Here is a 16,159-nt window from a genome sequence, read left to right on the forward strand (position 1 = left end):
TGGTCACAACATTTCAGTCGGCTGATCAATAACACAACCTTGTTTTATGTGTGCTTCTGTTTAAAGACAACTCATTTAATATATATTGTTGATTCATTAACACTGAACTCACAGCAGCACTGTAACTCAGGCCTGAGTGAACCTTACCTAATACACATATTTTCTTCTTAAGGCACCTCACAGCCTTCTTGCATCTAGGAACACTAGATAGTACTTCAGCACTACACATGGGGCTATTTTAGACACCGAGATCGCCAACAAAAAAGCATAAAAATGCAAAAAACAAGGCACTAAATACACCTCAAAAAGGTCACTTGTTTACAGTATGAGAGCAGACACAAGAAGGCAGAACGTCGCCTTGTCCCACCACAGCTGGGAATGTGTACAACTCAAAATAAACTCACTCCTTTGCACATGACCACCGTAAATATTCATTTTGGGTTACAGATAAATTTTAGAGAGTAGGTGAATTTGCAAATACAAAATCCACAAATAAGGATCCACTGTATCTTTACGGTATTTCCAGAGTTGGAAAGGATATTTTTGTTTTTAGACAAGATGCAAAAAGCACAAATTATAAAGGAAAAGACTGATAAATTGAAATAAAATAAATTGAAATTTAAAACTTAGTTGAAAACATATGTCAGAAAGGAAGTGAAAAATCAAGTCACAGACTGGGATAAGATACCTGCTTCCCGGGAGATCAGCTCGGTGCTTTGGTGCTTTGTGACCGCCTGGAGGGGTGGGATAGGGAGGGAGACGCAAGAGGGAAGAGATATGGGAACATATGTATATGTATAACTGATTCACTTTGTTATAAAGCAGAAACTAACACACCATTGTAAAGCAATTATACCCCAATAAAGATGTTAAAAAAAAAAAAAGATATCTGGTTCCCAAATCAAGAACAGAGAATTCGTACCAAGAAGCGTTTTAAAGTTCCTAGACATCAGTAAGAAAAAGACAAATAGCTATTAGAAAAATGAGCAAAGGATAAGAATAAGCATTTTCTCAGAAAACAGACTGACCAACAAACTAATGAAAAGATGCTCAATCTCATTTGCAATTAAGAAATATAAATTGAAAATGATATTTCACAACTCTATACATATAAATTTTTAAAATATATACATATACATATATATACATACTTTGTAAAACTGAAGTGTGGTTAAGCACAACTCGTGTCAGGCATAAGTTTACAACATTAAATGATAATCTTTAGTAAAATCAAAGGACATTTTTAGGTAAAATTTCCAACAAAGGCATATAATTAATTGCAGGGATTAGAAACCCAAGGGAGAAAATGAGAGTTGCAGGAGGAAGCCCGAGAATAAATAACCAAATGACATTCAGGAAGCAACAAAAAAAGACTCATCTGGTTGTGCCAGAGATTGGACGTTTCTTAAAACAACTATTCCGGGATGAGCAGTGGATTTTCACGTGAGATAACACAGCAGAAGCTCTGCACACGTCAGCTTATACACACTCAGAGCACACGTTTTTTTAAGATTCTGTTTTTCCAGAACTACTCTCAGTACCAAATTCTGTATCAATCAGGGTTCAACCAGAGGCCAAGCCAGTAGGAGATATATATACGTGTGCGTGTGTGTGTATAAACAGTTGAAGTGGCTTGTGCAAATGTGGGACCTGGCTAAGCAGGCTCCGTAAGGCTGTTGACACCATACCTGATTCCGGAGCTCGAAGTCCACAGGGCAGGCAGTCAGGGAAGATCCGGAGCAGGCTCAAACCCACAGGCACAAGCTGGCACCCCACAAGAACGGACTAAAGCCTGAGGCCTTGGCGACCTGAAAAAGCCAGGACCCTTCATCATGGCGGTAAACACGCACACTGGGCCCGAGAAACCGCATCATGGCGCTAAACACACACACCTGGCCGGAGAATCGCATCATGGCGCTAAACACACACACCTGGCCCGGGCGGCCATCACGGAGCTAAACACACCCAGTGGTCCCGGGAATCGGAGCAGCTAACAGGGGAGCCAGGGGACTGTAGAGCAATTGCAGGCCTAGCTGCTGCTTCACACCCACAAGGTGAATCGGCAGCTCAGCAAGAGCGTGTGGGAGCTACACAATGGTTGCCGCTTCTCTTTGCCTTCCAACTCTCAGGAATCTCCACTGTGGCCCACCTTAACCAGAAACATACAAGAAGGGAAACTGTGAGAAATGTAGTTCAGCCTAGCCAAACCGACACATTCTTTAATGGTTATGTGTCTCTTTAGCCCCTCCTATTGTTCTTGAGTTAGCATTAGTAAATTATATTTTTCCCCAGGAAAATTATGCACAATGACCAGAAAATGTAGTATCTTTGTTAACTGATTGCTTAGTATTTGAGATATGTTTTGTGGTCTAATACATGATCGGTTTTTATAAATGTTCCATAAGTGCTTGGAAATAATGTGTATTCTCTAAAACTGATTGCAGAGTATACATATACATGCATGATCAGGTGGATTAACTGGGTTGTCCAATTTTCTATACACAAGTTTTTTATTTACGTGCTCAATTACTGACAGAGGTATGTTAAAAATCTCCCTCTATCAATTTCTCCTATTAGTTATGTCAACTTTTGCATTATCAATTTTAAAGCTCTAATTTTTTAGATGCATATCAGTTCATAAACTATTACATCTTCCTGGTGAATCATTCCTTTTAGCATTCAGTAATGACCTTTTTATACCTAATGATATTATTCTTTGCCTTAAAGTCTATCCTGTCCAAAGTTAATATTGCTATGATTTTAATTATGCTCTTTTTTCCTAACCTTGGGGTTTCTTTTTTAATTTTATTTATTTTTGGCTGTGTTGGGTCTTCATTGCTGTAGACAGGCTTTCTCTAGTTGTGGTGAGCAGGGGCTACTCTCTGTTGCAGTGCACGGGCTTCTCATTGTGGTGGCTTCTCTTGTGGAGCATGGGCTCTAGGCACGCAGGCTTCAGTAGTTGCAGCACACAAGCTTCAGTAGTTGTGGCGCACAGGCTCAGTAGTTGTGGCTAGCGGGCTCTAGAGCACAGGCTCAGTAGTTGTGGCGCACGGGCTTATGTGCTCCGTGGCACGTGGGATCTTCTTGGACCAGGGATCGAACCTGTGTCCCCTGCACTGGCAGGCGGATTCTTATCCACTGAGCCACCAGGGAAGTCCCCCCTGCCCCTGGGGTTTCTTTTACTTACTTGCCAGCTCAGCTATGCATTTTTAAAAGATATTTGTTATATGTGATCCATTATTTCTGGTGTGTGTAGCAGGATATCTAACCTGGCATATTCATAGATCTTAAAGTTCTCAAACTTCAGGAAGAAAATGAAACAAATACTCACCTTCAAACAGAAATCTCTTATTATGTTTGATAGGCCATCAGAATGGCAGAATAAATTGCACAACGTATGCATCACCAAGGCCCCATCTTACCAGTGAAGGTGTCAAACCATATTAACTATAGGGCTCAGTCTGAATGTACTCACTTTCTATCTCCAACAGACAAGAAAAAAATACGCTTTTTCAAACAATACACTCCCACAGCTTCCCCCGCAGATTCTGATATGGCCCCCATCCCTGAAGGTGGTTCCCTCACAGCTGAAAATCACTGGTTTATGATATCTCCAAAGAAGATTACAGTTTAAAGATGGAAATATTTTTAATAGTTTGGTATTCCTCCTCCCATCCCTCAACCACTCACAGATGTTGAACTTTCCTCTGGTATTCTATGGGTTCTTTTCAATATGTTTACAAACTGCTCAGGTCTCCTGGTTAGGTGGCATCCAAGAGACCAACACTAGGCTCAAATCCAGTTACTACCTGGCAGTGTGAGTCCCGCCACTGGAGCCAAATCCTATCAGCTGACATTTAACCTAGTCTTACCAATAGCAGTTTACTAGGGACTTCCAATACCCACATTATACATCTGCTCATGGTGTGAATTGGGGTCTACTTTTCTCTACTACTCACTATGAATTTCAAGGGTCGTGGCAAAGATTGTGTCAGTGATTTGGGTCAACTGTTTACAAGGAGAGAAAGCCCTAATTCTTGTTAAGCAACCTTGGTGTCTGATTTACTCAACTTGTCAAATTTATGCACTACATAGAAAGCCTTTAAAAACTCATTAAAATCAATGCTTCCATCTTTGTTTAAGTCCATCCTTTCGGTGAGCTCATCTAACTGGGAATCATCAACACAGACACGGTAGTGACTTTTGAAAAGTTTCCATATGCTACGAAATTCTTCCATGGAGATCAGGCCTAAAAGAATATAGGAGAAGGTCATGAGTGTTCATTTTAAGACCCACCTTAGAGAGGGGTGGGGAAAGCCATACTGACTGAATAGTCCCAAATAGCAGCTCACTAACATGCCTGACCATCGGGACACTGAAGGAAATGGAAAAGTAAGATTGTAAATATAAGAAACAATATGTCACTTTCAACTACCAAGTGATCCTGAGATTATTCTTCTAAAGCTGGAATGAGTGAACAGTGAAGGAATGGGGCGGGGGAGATTGTAGATGTCGTACTATATGTAGTATAGAAATTACAAGATCTAAAACCTAAGGGAGAGGGACATGGAAGGAGGGCAGAGGAGAGCTACATCAAAGCAGAGGGAGAATTAACCCTGGGACTCAAAAAGAGGATTGCAGACAGTGGCTCTGCCATTTTCTATAGGCAGTAATTTACTTTTGTGTTTTGATTATTGGTTTTTTGGTATTCAATGGTCTCTGCAGTTGGGGATTATCTGATGATTTTTTTTTAAGTTTGAAAATAAATAACTGCACATCAAAGCTAAGCAGAAAATGAGTTCTTAGTCCCCAAAACAGAATCAGAACTCTAGGAATGATTTTTATTGCCAGGAATAAGTACAATTTTTAAATGGACAGTGAATTATCTTTTCATCTGTGCTGGTGATTTATAAAAGGAGCTATTCTTGTCTGACTAATGGATATATAAGCCTATACTATATGGACTCGAATAGAGAGTCTGTGGCCAAACTAAAAAACACAATAATATTAAACATGAGTTTGTCCCTACCCCCCACCCCTGAGTTAAATCAAGTTTGGATGAAGAATGCAATAGATGAAAACAGAATTCTGGTTTAAAAAAACAGACTAGCCTTTGCTTTCTATTGCTACTGAACCAATCAAAGTGAACCTACCTGAGTGATTAGAGTCAATGACATTAAAGATGATTTGCAGGTCAGATCGGTATCTGTACACTGTTTCAATCAGAGTAGACTGAACCTAAAATAAAGACTGTCTAAGTGTTAAGACATATAGAATTTATAACAGGTCAATTTTAGTAAAAGTAACAAACACACAACATGGTCACCAATTCGAAGTATGTGATTTAGATAGAAATTTGAGAAGGCAGGCCTTCCTTGGAGGCCCAACCCTCTTAAATCAGATAAAAGACCATGCTCTTGCGTTCTGTAGCGCCTGCAGTCTCTGTTCCTTAGGGGACGGGCCAAAGCGAATCTGTGTGCCAGGCTCTGCACTGACAGCTTCTATGGATTATTTAATTGAGTCCTCAATGTAGTGGAATAACTGAGGACATGGAAAGGAGACGTGACCCATGAGCACCCCCGCCCCAGCAAACCGGGGGCATGCGAATAAGCCAGAATTGCAAACAGTCCTGGATGCTTTGAGCCCCACCCCCACCCCCCGGCAAACCGGGGGCCTGCGAAGAAGCATTGAGTGCTTTGGGCACTGATCCATGAGATGTCCCCAGTATAATCAGAATGGTGGGAACACAAGGAAATGTCCTTGTGCTACTTCAGTATAATCAGAATAATGGGAACACAAGGCAATGTCCTTGTGCTGCTTTTGCGCTCAAGGATGAAGCACGGCATGTCTTCAAGAAAGCCCATTGTTGCTTGTATAATCAATAAAAGCATATGTTTCTGCTTTGGCATTTCTGGAATGTTAAGAAAACAAGTCTTAAAATGAAAACATAGATAATGCTTAAATAAAAGCTACCACAGCAGGACAGACGGCGCTGTATTGCCTGAGCCAGCAGCAGCCCTCTACTGCTGTGCCTCGGCATAATTCATCCCGTGTGATGAGCTTACTTTCGGCCCTGTCATAAGAAAACTGCAACACCTCAACAATAGCCCCACGGAACAGAACTATTATTATGCCCATTTTACAGGCTGGAAGACAGAGAGGTAAAGTAAGTTTCCCAAGGTTCACATAGCTGGTAAGTGGGATTTGAATTTTGGCCTGAAGCCAAGGCCTAGGAGCTTAGCCACCATGGTAAAATGTCTCTCAAGTGAAGCCAAAAGCCTCCTTTCTGTGGATATTTTAGTTTCCCACGTGCAGTTTTACTTCCCTTTTCCTGCTCAACTTCTCAACTCTCCTGCAAACAATCACCCCAGTTCTAGTTCCCATCAACTCACTTTCAGCCCAATATTATAACTAATTGCTGATGGGTTGTTAACTAATAAGTACTGGGGGTCTGACAACTCTCCCTGGGGTATTCCATTTTAATAAGAAATTCTAAATTTTAAAATTCTTTAAGGTATAAGATGTCATATCAGTAAGTCTATACTTACTGACAGTTAATAGGAGTATGTTGAGTATTTTAAAGAGTACTATATGAAAGAATAGATGTCATATATGCCCTTCTGGTGGACAGCACTTAAGAGAAGAATCACATATGTGACACAGATTTGCTTGCAGAAGACTTTTCTTCTTTTTTCTTTTTGCCTATCCTTAGAACACACAAACTTCCTGAACAGATCACAATGTATCTGGAAGATCCCCCTTAGGTCTTTCCTAAGAGTGCCATGCCCACCCATTAGATGATTCCACTCCCAACTTTTCAAAGAACTAAGGAACTCTTAAAAGTCGTCCAAAGGCTGTTTGACGCCAGCCAGGTTTTAGCCGGGGGCTGTGTTTCACTTACCTCTTTCACAGGTTTCTGAATGTGGATATCCTGGAAGCTGGACATGTAGTCAATATTTCCATCTTTGTCTGTGGTTACCAGATGTGAACTCAGGGATCTCCATGGCAAGTTCAGCCCCAAAACGTTCTCCATGGAAAAAGCCCACTGGCCCACAGAAAGTTTTCCTAACGACAACAGCAACAAAGCCCATATAATTGGTTGATAATTTGATAAAAAATGCAACCTCATCAATGGAGCAAGCAGACAGCCTTGGTTTTGAGGCCTGGGTGCCTCTGCTCTCCTTTATGATCTGTCCTACCAGACCACCCGATTCTGAGGGAAGAATAACCTTTGGGGTTCTGCAAATCTTTCCTTTACTGTTATGGGTAAGCAATCAGAATTTGGGTATACTATATTTTTTCCCTTTTTTTTTTTTTTTTTTTTTTTTGTGGTACGCGGGCCTCTCACTGCTGTGGCCTCTCTCGTTGCGGAGCACAGCCTCCGGACGCGCAGGCTCAGCGGCCATGGCTCATGGGCCCAGCCGCTCCGCGGCATGTGGGATCTTCCCGGACCGGGGCACGAACCCGTGTCCCCTGCATCGGCAGGCGGACCCTCAACCACTGCGCCACCAGGGAAGCCCTGCTTTTCTTATTAACAAAGTAAGGTATGTTTATAATAGAAGATTTGAAAACACAAAAGGATATAAAGGATAAAAGATTACTTTTATTTTTAACATTTGGGCATATTGTTCATGTCTCATTTTCCCAGGTAATATCCTTTCATCCCCTAAAATTATATGTAGTTTTTTGAAATATAAATACCTTTATTTTTTCTGATTATTAAAGATATGTTCTTCCATGTATATAAACATGTATATATAAATGTATATATATTTTACCTTTCTTAAAGCCAAATATACTTTGTACCATGTTTTACATACGTGTATTACATATGGCAACACACACACATAACAAACATATATATTCTAGCCTGATTTTTTACTTACAATAAATCATGGACATGCATCTACGTTAATAAACATAGATCTACATCATTCTTTTAACGGCTGTGAAACTATTCCATTATTTTCTTAGGATCATTCCTAGAAGTGGAATTGCTGGATCAAAGGGTATGTACATTTTTAAGCCTTTTGATATATATCGCCAAACTGCTGTCAAGAAAGAGTAGCCAGGGGGCTTCCCTGGTGGCGCAGTGGTTAAGAATCCGCCTGCCAATGCAGGGGACACGGGTTTGAGCCCTGGTCCGGGAAGATCCCACATGCGGTGGAGCAACTAAGCCCGTGCGCCACAACTACTGAGCCTGCACTCGAGTCCACATGCCACAACTACTGAGCCCACGTGCCACAACTACTGAAGCCCGCACACCTAGACCCCGTGCTCCGCAACAAGAGAAGCCACCGCAATGAGAAGCCCGTGCACCACAATGAAGAGTAGCCCCCGCTTGAGGCAACTAAAGAAAGCCCACGTGCAGCAACGAAGACCTAATGCAGCCATAAATAAACAAACAAACAAATAAATAAATTTATTAAAAAGCAAAAAAGAGAAAGAAAGAGTAGCCAGGGACTTCCCTGGTGGTGCAGTGATTAAGAATCCGCCTGCCAATGCAGGGGACATGGGTTCGATCCCTAGTCCAGGAGGATCCCACATGCCGCGGAGCAACTAAGCCCATGCGCCACAACTACTGAGCCTGCGCTCCAGAACCCATGAGCCACAACTACTGAAGCCCATGCACCTAGTCCGCACGCTCCACAACAAGAGAAGCCACCACAATGGGAAGCCCACGCACTGCAAGGAAGAGTAGCCCCTGCTTGCCACAACTAGAGAAAGCCTGTCTACAGCAATGAAGACCCAACACAGCCAAAAATAAATTAATTTAAAAAAAGAAGAGTAGCCATTTTACATTTCCACCAAGACGATTCCCCAAACACTTACCTGCTAAGGACATAATTCTTTTTTTTTTTTAATTGAAGTTTAACGCACACAGAAAAGTTCACAAAACAAATACAGAACTCAGTGAATTATCACAAAGGAGTTTCTTATGCAACCACCACCAAGGACAAGAAATACAACATTGCCAATATCCAAAAGCCCCCTCTGTGGACCCTCATAATTACTATCACCTCCCACTTTCCCAAGGAGAGTCACTATATTGATTTCTAACACTATAATTTACTTTTTGCCTTTTTTGATCTATATATAAACAGAATCATAAAGTAACTATTTTGGGAGGAATCTTACTTCCTTTGCTCAACACTAAGTTCATGAGATTCAGCCATGTTCCATTTAGTTGTAGTGTCTTCATTTTCATTGATGTATAGTATTCCACATATTCAAAATTTATATACCCATTCTATTGTTGGTGGACATTGGATTATCTACAGTTTGGTGCTATTACAAACAGTGCTGCTAAGAACATTCTGTACATGCCCCTTTGGTGCATTAAACCTATAGCTCAATTTGGGGAGAATTTATATCTTGACAACTTTGGCCCTTGAACACAGTAATACCCACCCATGTATTTCAGTTCTTTTTTATTTCTTTTAATAATATTTTAGAAATCTCACACATCAATCATTTGGTTTCCTTCTCGGTACTTGATTATCTATTGTGAATGGTATCTTTTAAGATTTTCATTATCTAAAAGTTAATGGCTGCCTACACCAGTTATCAATTTACTTCCACCCACTTAAAAATCTACCTTTCTTTGCCGTGTTTTGTGATATTGGAGCTGAACCCTGTAAATATTTCTCCTTTGGCACCTGGCATAATGCTAGGCTTTGTCAGCAGAGGGTGGAGGAAGAATGCTCTAAGACATAGCAGAAGAAACGGCTCTGGTGTACTTTGCTTCTTGCTTCTACAGCATAGCATGGCTGCTAGGTGTGTGGGAAATGCAGTGGCACCCACTCTCTAGTGAATTTCATGGACACCGCAGTGGGTGGTTCCCTTGCCAGCAGTGTGTGGGAGACACAGTGGTGCATAGCCCAAAGAGAGTTTTGATGGCACCACAGTGGGTGGCTCCATTCTCTTCCTAGCCCACTAGCTACAGGCCAACTCTGACCTGAGACACCTCAGTGAACTTTCACCCCATCCAGCGGGCCAGAGTGACACCCTCTCCAATGAGGTCTGAATCTTAGCCTTGGTTGGAAGTAGGGGACTCTTCCAAGTTTGTTCCTTCCTTGGATACTCTCTCTCAGCCTTAGAGACAGTAGTTGTTCCCTACACTTTCTGTTCTTGTATTTTTTAGAGTTCTCTTTTATTCCTACTAGTAATTAATCACCTTTTACTAGTTTATAATTCTTTATATTTTTTCCTTGTTCAAATTACTGATGTGGTTTCTTTCTCCTGAATAGATTCTGACTGATACACTAGTATATGGAAGTGCAATCAATTTCTGTTTATTGACCTTGAGGTTCTACAACTTGCTAAATTCACTTATTAATTCTAACAGTTTTTCTGTGGATTTATTTGGCATGTTGTCTATGCACAGTGACATTTTATTTCTTCTTTCTAAGCCTTATCATTTTATTTAACTTGCCTTATTGTACTGGCTAGCATCCCTAGTACAAAGTTGAACAGAGTCTTGAGAGGGGGCCTCTCATTAGTTTCCTACTGCTGCTCTAACAAATTACCATAGAGTTAGTGGCTTAAAATAACACATATTTATTCTCTTACAGTTCTGGAGGTTAGAAGTACAAAATCAGTTTCACTGGGCCAAAGTCAAGTGTCAGCAGGGCTGGTTCCTTCTGGAGGCTCTGAAGGGAGAATCTCTTTCCTTGCCTTTTTCAGCTTCTAATGGCTGCCTATATTCCTTGGCTTGGGGCACCTTCCTCCATTTTCAAAGGGCATTATTTCAATATCTGCTTCCATCATCACATCACATTCTCCTCTGATTCTGACTCTTCCTATGTCCCTCTTATAAAGACCATTGTGATTACACCAGACCCACCTAGATAATGCAGGATAATCTCCTCAGGTCAAGATCTTTAACTTAATCACATCTGCAAAGTCCCTTTTGCCAAATAAGGTAACAGTCACAGATTCTGGGGATTAGAATGTGGATATATTATGGGAAGGGACATTATTCAGCCTGCTACAGCATCCTTCCCTCATTCCCAAACTTTGAAGGAAAGGTTTCAACATGTCTCCATTAAGTATGCTATTTTCTATAGGCTTTGGTAGATATCCTTGATGAGATTAAGGAAGTTTACTTCCATTTTTAGTTTTCTAAATGTTTTTTAAACCCATGAAACCAGGGCGAAATACATGAAACAATTTTTCTCTTGAGAGAATTATATTACCTCTTTAAGTTTTGTTAAGTGGTGAATTACACTGATTGATTTTCAAATGCTAAAACAACCTAGAATTCCTAGTGTTCCTAGAATAAACTAAACTCTGTTCTGATACACTAACCTTTTGCTATTATTTCATTATTTCTTCCAGGATTTTTTTCATCTAAATGTATGAGTGATATTAGCTTTTAATTTTCCTTTTCCATAATGTTCTTGTTAGGTTTTGGTATCAAGGTTATGCTGACCTCCTAAAATCATCTTGAAAGTGTTCCCTTGAGAATTCCCTGGTGGTCCAGTGGTCAGGACTCTGTGCTTTCACTGCCAAGGGCATGGGTTTGATCCCTGGTCTGGGAACCCTCAAGCCATGTGGCACAGCCAAAAAAAAAAAGAAAGTGTTCCCTCTATTTCTATTCTCTGGAAGAGTTTCTGTAACACTGGTTTCATTTCTTTCTTAAAATATTAAATATGCATACTGTAATGGCTAATGAAGCTATATGAGCTCAGAGCTTTCTATGTGGAAAGTTTCAAAATTTCAGATCCAATTTCTTTAATAGTTATAGGATTGTTCAGATTTTCTATTTCTTTTTGTGTCAGTTTTTATAAGTGTATGCGTACATATATATTTTAAGAATGTGTCCATTTAATCTAAAGTTTCCATTTATTAGCATAAGAATTTCCATAATATATCTTATGATCTTTTTAATATCTGTAAAGTCTGTAGTAATGTCCCCCCCCCTTTCAATTCTGGCATCAGTTATTTGGTCTCTCTTTCTTTCTCTCCTTACGAGGGTTATATCAACATTTTCTTCAAAGAACCACTTTTTGTTACTTTGTTGATCACAGTTTCATCTTTTAAAATATATACATTGAAGGATATCAATGCCTCTCTAATTTGCATCCCATAAGTTCTGATATGTTGTATTTTCATTACTCAATTTCAGCATTCTAACTTCCACTGTGATTTCTTCTTTGATCCAAGGGTTATTTAGAAGTGTATTTCTCATTTCCAAGCCCAAGGGGATTTTCTAGCTACCTTATGTAATTGAGTTGTAGCTCAATTCACTATGTCAGAGAATTTATTCTATATGTTTCCAATACAAAATTTGTTGAGATTTACTTTATGTTCCATTTAATGGTCAATTTTTGTAAATGTTCCATTTGTGCTTGACAGCAATGTATATTCTGCAATGTTGGATGCAGAGTTCTATATATTAAATATGTCTTTTAGGGAACGTTAGCTAATCTTTTTGTCTGTTTATACTTTCGGTTCCTGTGAGAGAGGAGTGTTAAAATCTCCCACTATGATGGTAGGTTTTTCTACTTCTACTTGTTCGGTGCATTTTTGTTTTACATATTTTTGAAGGAGGCTATATTAATAGGTGCATACACATTTAGAATGGATTTAGTTGGAAAACTGAATATTTTATCATAAAGTGTCCCTTTATTTTTCTAGTAATGTATATCTCCTTGAAGTCTACTTTGTCTGATATTAATACAGCTGTTCTCACTTTGTTTTTGTTAGTGTTTTCATGTTGTATCTTTTCGTAAATTTTATTTTCAATGTTTTGTACAGATTTTCCCTGACGTAAAATGCAGTTACATCCCAATAAACCTATCATAAGTTTAAGATATTGTGAGTAAAAAATGCATTTAATATTTATATCTAACCTACTGAACAGCATAGCTTAGCCTAGCCTACCTTAAATGTGCTCAGAACACTTACATTAGCCTATAGTTGGGCAAAATCATCTAACACAAAACCTATTTTATAGTAAAGTGTCGAATATGTCATGTAATTTATTGAATACTGTACTCAAAGTGAAAAACAGAATGGCTGTATGGGTATGGAATGGTTCTAAGTGTATTGGTTGTTTACCCTTGTGATCTTGTGGCTGACTGGGAGCTGTGGCTCAATGCTACTACCCAGCATCATGAGAGAGCATTGTACCACATATTGCTAGCCTGGGAAAAGATCAAAATTCGAAGTATGGTTTCTACTCAATGCATATGGCTTTCACACCATTTTAAAGTTGAAAAATTGTAAGCTGAACCACCATAAATTGGGGACCACCTGTATATATGACTCTACTGTCTACTGGCTTCTGTTGCAACTGTTGAGAAGTCTGATGTCACTCTAATTGTTGTCTCTGTAGCACCGTGTGTTTCCTCTGCTTGCTTTTAAGATTTTCTCTTCACTGTTGGTGCTCTGCAGTTTCACCACAAGTGTGTGTAGGTGTGAATTTAATTTTATTTACCCTATTGGAGAATCACTGTTCCTCTTTACCTGTGAATTTGAGTCTTTCAACAGTATTGGAAAAGTCTCAGCCATCATCATGTCAAATATATTCTCTCTTACATTCTCTCCTCCTGGGACCCTGATTAGATGTATGTTACACATTTGATTCTTAATCTTTCTAATTCTTTTTTTTTTTTTTTTTTTGCAGTACGTGGGCCTCTCACTGCTGTGGCCCCTCCCGCTGCGGAGCACAGGCTCCGGACGCGCAGGCCCAGTGGCCATGGCCCACGGGCCCAGCCGCTCTGCGGCACGTGGGATCCTCACGGACCGGGGCACAAACCTGTGTCCCCTGCATCGGCGGGCAGACTCTCAACCACTGTGCCACCAGGGAAGCCCTCTAATTCTTTTTTAAGCAATGTCTAATCTTCTGTTAAACCCACTCACTATGTTTTCTTAATGAGTTTTTATATCTATATAAAATAAAAATGGTTCTTCTTTAAATCATTTTCAAATGCGTATTTGTGATTCCATCTTTCATTTCTTTAAACATTTTCTTTGTCAGTAATTTTTTATTTTGTATTTGATAATTCCAATATATGATGTCCTTGGGAAACTAATCTGTTGCTTATTGTTTCTGCTGACTCTCCCTCGTGGTAGCTTGTCCCCTTGTTTGTTTGGTGATCTTCGGTTGTGACCTCACGTTAGTTGATCTTAATCTCTGGATATACTAGTGGCCCAAATTAGGGACACTTCCCATGAAGATGGATTTGCATTTGCTTGCCAGGAGTTGGAGGCACTACAGACCTAGGACTACTTTAGTCACTTTGAGGATCTAGGCTTAATGTTGTCAGTCTCAAATTCAGCTTATCCATCTTTCTACTATCCTATGGTTTAGTCTCAGGATTGACTGCTACACCAATATTAGTATTTGCCCCCAGGACAATCTAGCCTTTTGTGCTTGCTTGCTGCTCCATGTTCCAACATGTGGTTTTAAAAATCCTTTAATGGGGAGAGGAAATGCAGCCTAGAGATTTATCTTAATTACTGTGAGGCTGGTAAATGCATTAAACTAATGTATCCTCTAGAATCTAGCTGTTTCTAAACAGGAGGACCTTCCAGAGTGTCTAGTCAAACATACTACCAGAAGAGGAGTCTAATTCTGGGTTGTTGTTGTTTTTTTAAGTTGAAAGAAGCTTACTGAAAAGGAGGAATATGCTTTTGTCCAAGCATATAATGGATTATATTTCATTTTTATCTCTATCATTCCTTGCTGGTAAAAGTAGAAAACTGAAATCTTAAGAAAACAAAGAAAATGAAAACTGATTTGTATGTAACCTGGTATGTTAAGAAATGGTAAGCATTACATAATTTTTTTTACCTGATTTACTGCTGTCTTGAAGTTGGAAAACACGAATGAGGTCACTTTTTTGTGAAATCATTCTCTCTTTTAACATCCTGATGGCTCTACTTTCAACAGCATTCATCCTATGTTAAGAAAATAATTATTAGGTGAAAGTTACATAAGTCATCCCGTTCTGTTTCATTTTAATATGATTTGTTGCCACTCACCAGTTTCTACATTAAATGAACTGTCTAACTTAACAAATAGCATATTACTAGGTGGTGAATGTGTTTATATGTATGTGTGTGTGAAATTTTAAAAGGATTATCACCGGTGTTTTCTTTTTGATTTCAAAGATTCACATGAGGGCTTCCCTGGTGGCGCAGTGGTTGAGAGTCCACCTGCCGATGCAGGGGACATGGGTTCGTGCCCCGGTCCGGGAAGATCGCACATGCCGCGGAGCGGCTGTGCCCGTGAGCCATGGCCGCTGAGCCTGCGCGTCCGGAGCCTGTGCTCCGCAATGGGAGAGGCCACAACAGTGAGAGGCCCGCGTACCGCAAAAAAAAAACAAACCAAAAATAAAACAAAGATTCACATGAACAATTAGTGTATGAGAATATCCAAGACAAGAAGGAAAACAAAGAGGAACTTGCTATAGCAGATGTTGAAATTTACCTTAAAGTTACTTAAACAAAACAGCAGGTATTGACACAAGAGAAGACAGATACATACATGAATAGAATAGAATTTTCATAAATATAGTGAACTATAATATATATGGGAACAATATATATGACAAAGGAGGTATTAAAATTCAGTAGAAAAGGACGATTTTTAAAAATAGTGCTAGCACAATTAATGTCTGGATGTTAAACTTCTACCTCAGACCATTTACAAAAATAAATTCAAAATAAAGGAGGAACAGAGGAACAAAGTAGTCATGAGTCACCCCCAAAAAGCAAAATGGCAGATGTAAATCCAACCATATCAATAATAACATCGTATTTGAATGGATTAAATAAATAAAAAAGCAGAGATTGTGAGACTGAATTAAAAAAATAAGATCCAACTATATGTTGTCTACAGGAGACACACTTTAGTTTCAAAGATACAAAGAGTTTGAAAGGAAAAAGTATACCATGCAAACAGCAATCAGAAGAGAGTTAGAGTGGCCATACTAATAGGAGACAAAATAGACTTTAAGACAAAAGCTATTACTAGAGAAAAAGAGGGATATTTTATAATGATAAAAGAACCAATCAGTCAAGAAGATGAAATAATTATAAAACATACATGAAACTAACAACAGAGCCCAAAGCTACATGAAACAAAAACTGACAGAATTGAGGGGGCAAATAGACAATTCAATAATAACAGTTGGGGACTTCAGTA

At 39.4% G+C, this 16,159-nt stretch overlaps 1 protein-coding gene across 1 annotated transcript in view; it reads right to left on the bottom strand.

The window, feature by feature from the left end:
* Window positions 1-687: 687 nt before the first annotated feature.
* The window catches only part of PPEF1 (protein phosphatase with EF-hand domain 1), a 150,497-nt gene continuing 135,025 nt past the window's right edge, over window positions 688-16,159 (bottom strand). The window contains exons 17-22 of the mRNA XM_067723474.1: window positions 14,804-14,910; window positions 6,902-7,065; window positions 5,154-5,238; window positions 1,932-4,249; window positions 1,689-1,808; window positions 688-734 (exon numbers count right to left, since the gene is read on the bottom strand). Of these exons, the coding sequence (XP_067579575.1) occupies window positions 4,041-4,249; window positions 5,154-5,238; window positions 6,902-7,065; window positions 14,804-14,910 (565 nt within the window). The 3' untranslated portion in view covers window positions 688-734; window positions 1,689-1,808; window positions 1,932-4,040. The remainder of the gene's footprint in view (window positions 735-1,688; window positions 1,809-1,931; window positions 4,250-5,153; window positions 5,239-6,901; window positions 7,066-14,803; window positions 14,911-16,159) is intronic.

This window comes from Pseudorca crassidens, chromosome X (genome assembly GCF_039906515.1).
Source record: "Pseudorca crassidens isolate mPseCra1 chromosome X, mPseCra1.hap1, whole genome shotgun sequence".
In the NCBI taxonomy this organism is placed as follows: Eukaryota; Metazoa; Chordata; class Mammalia; order Artiodactyla; family Delphinidae; genus Pseudorca; species Pseudorca crassidens.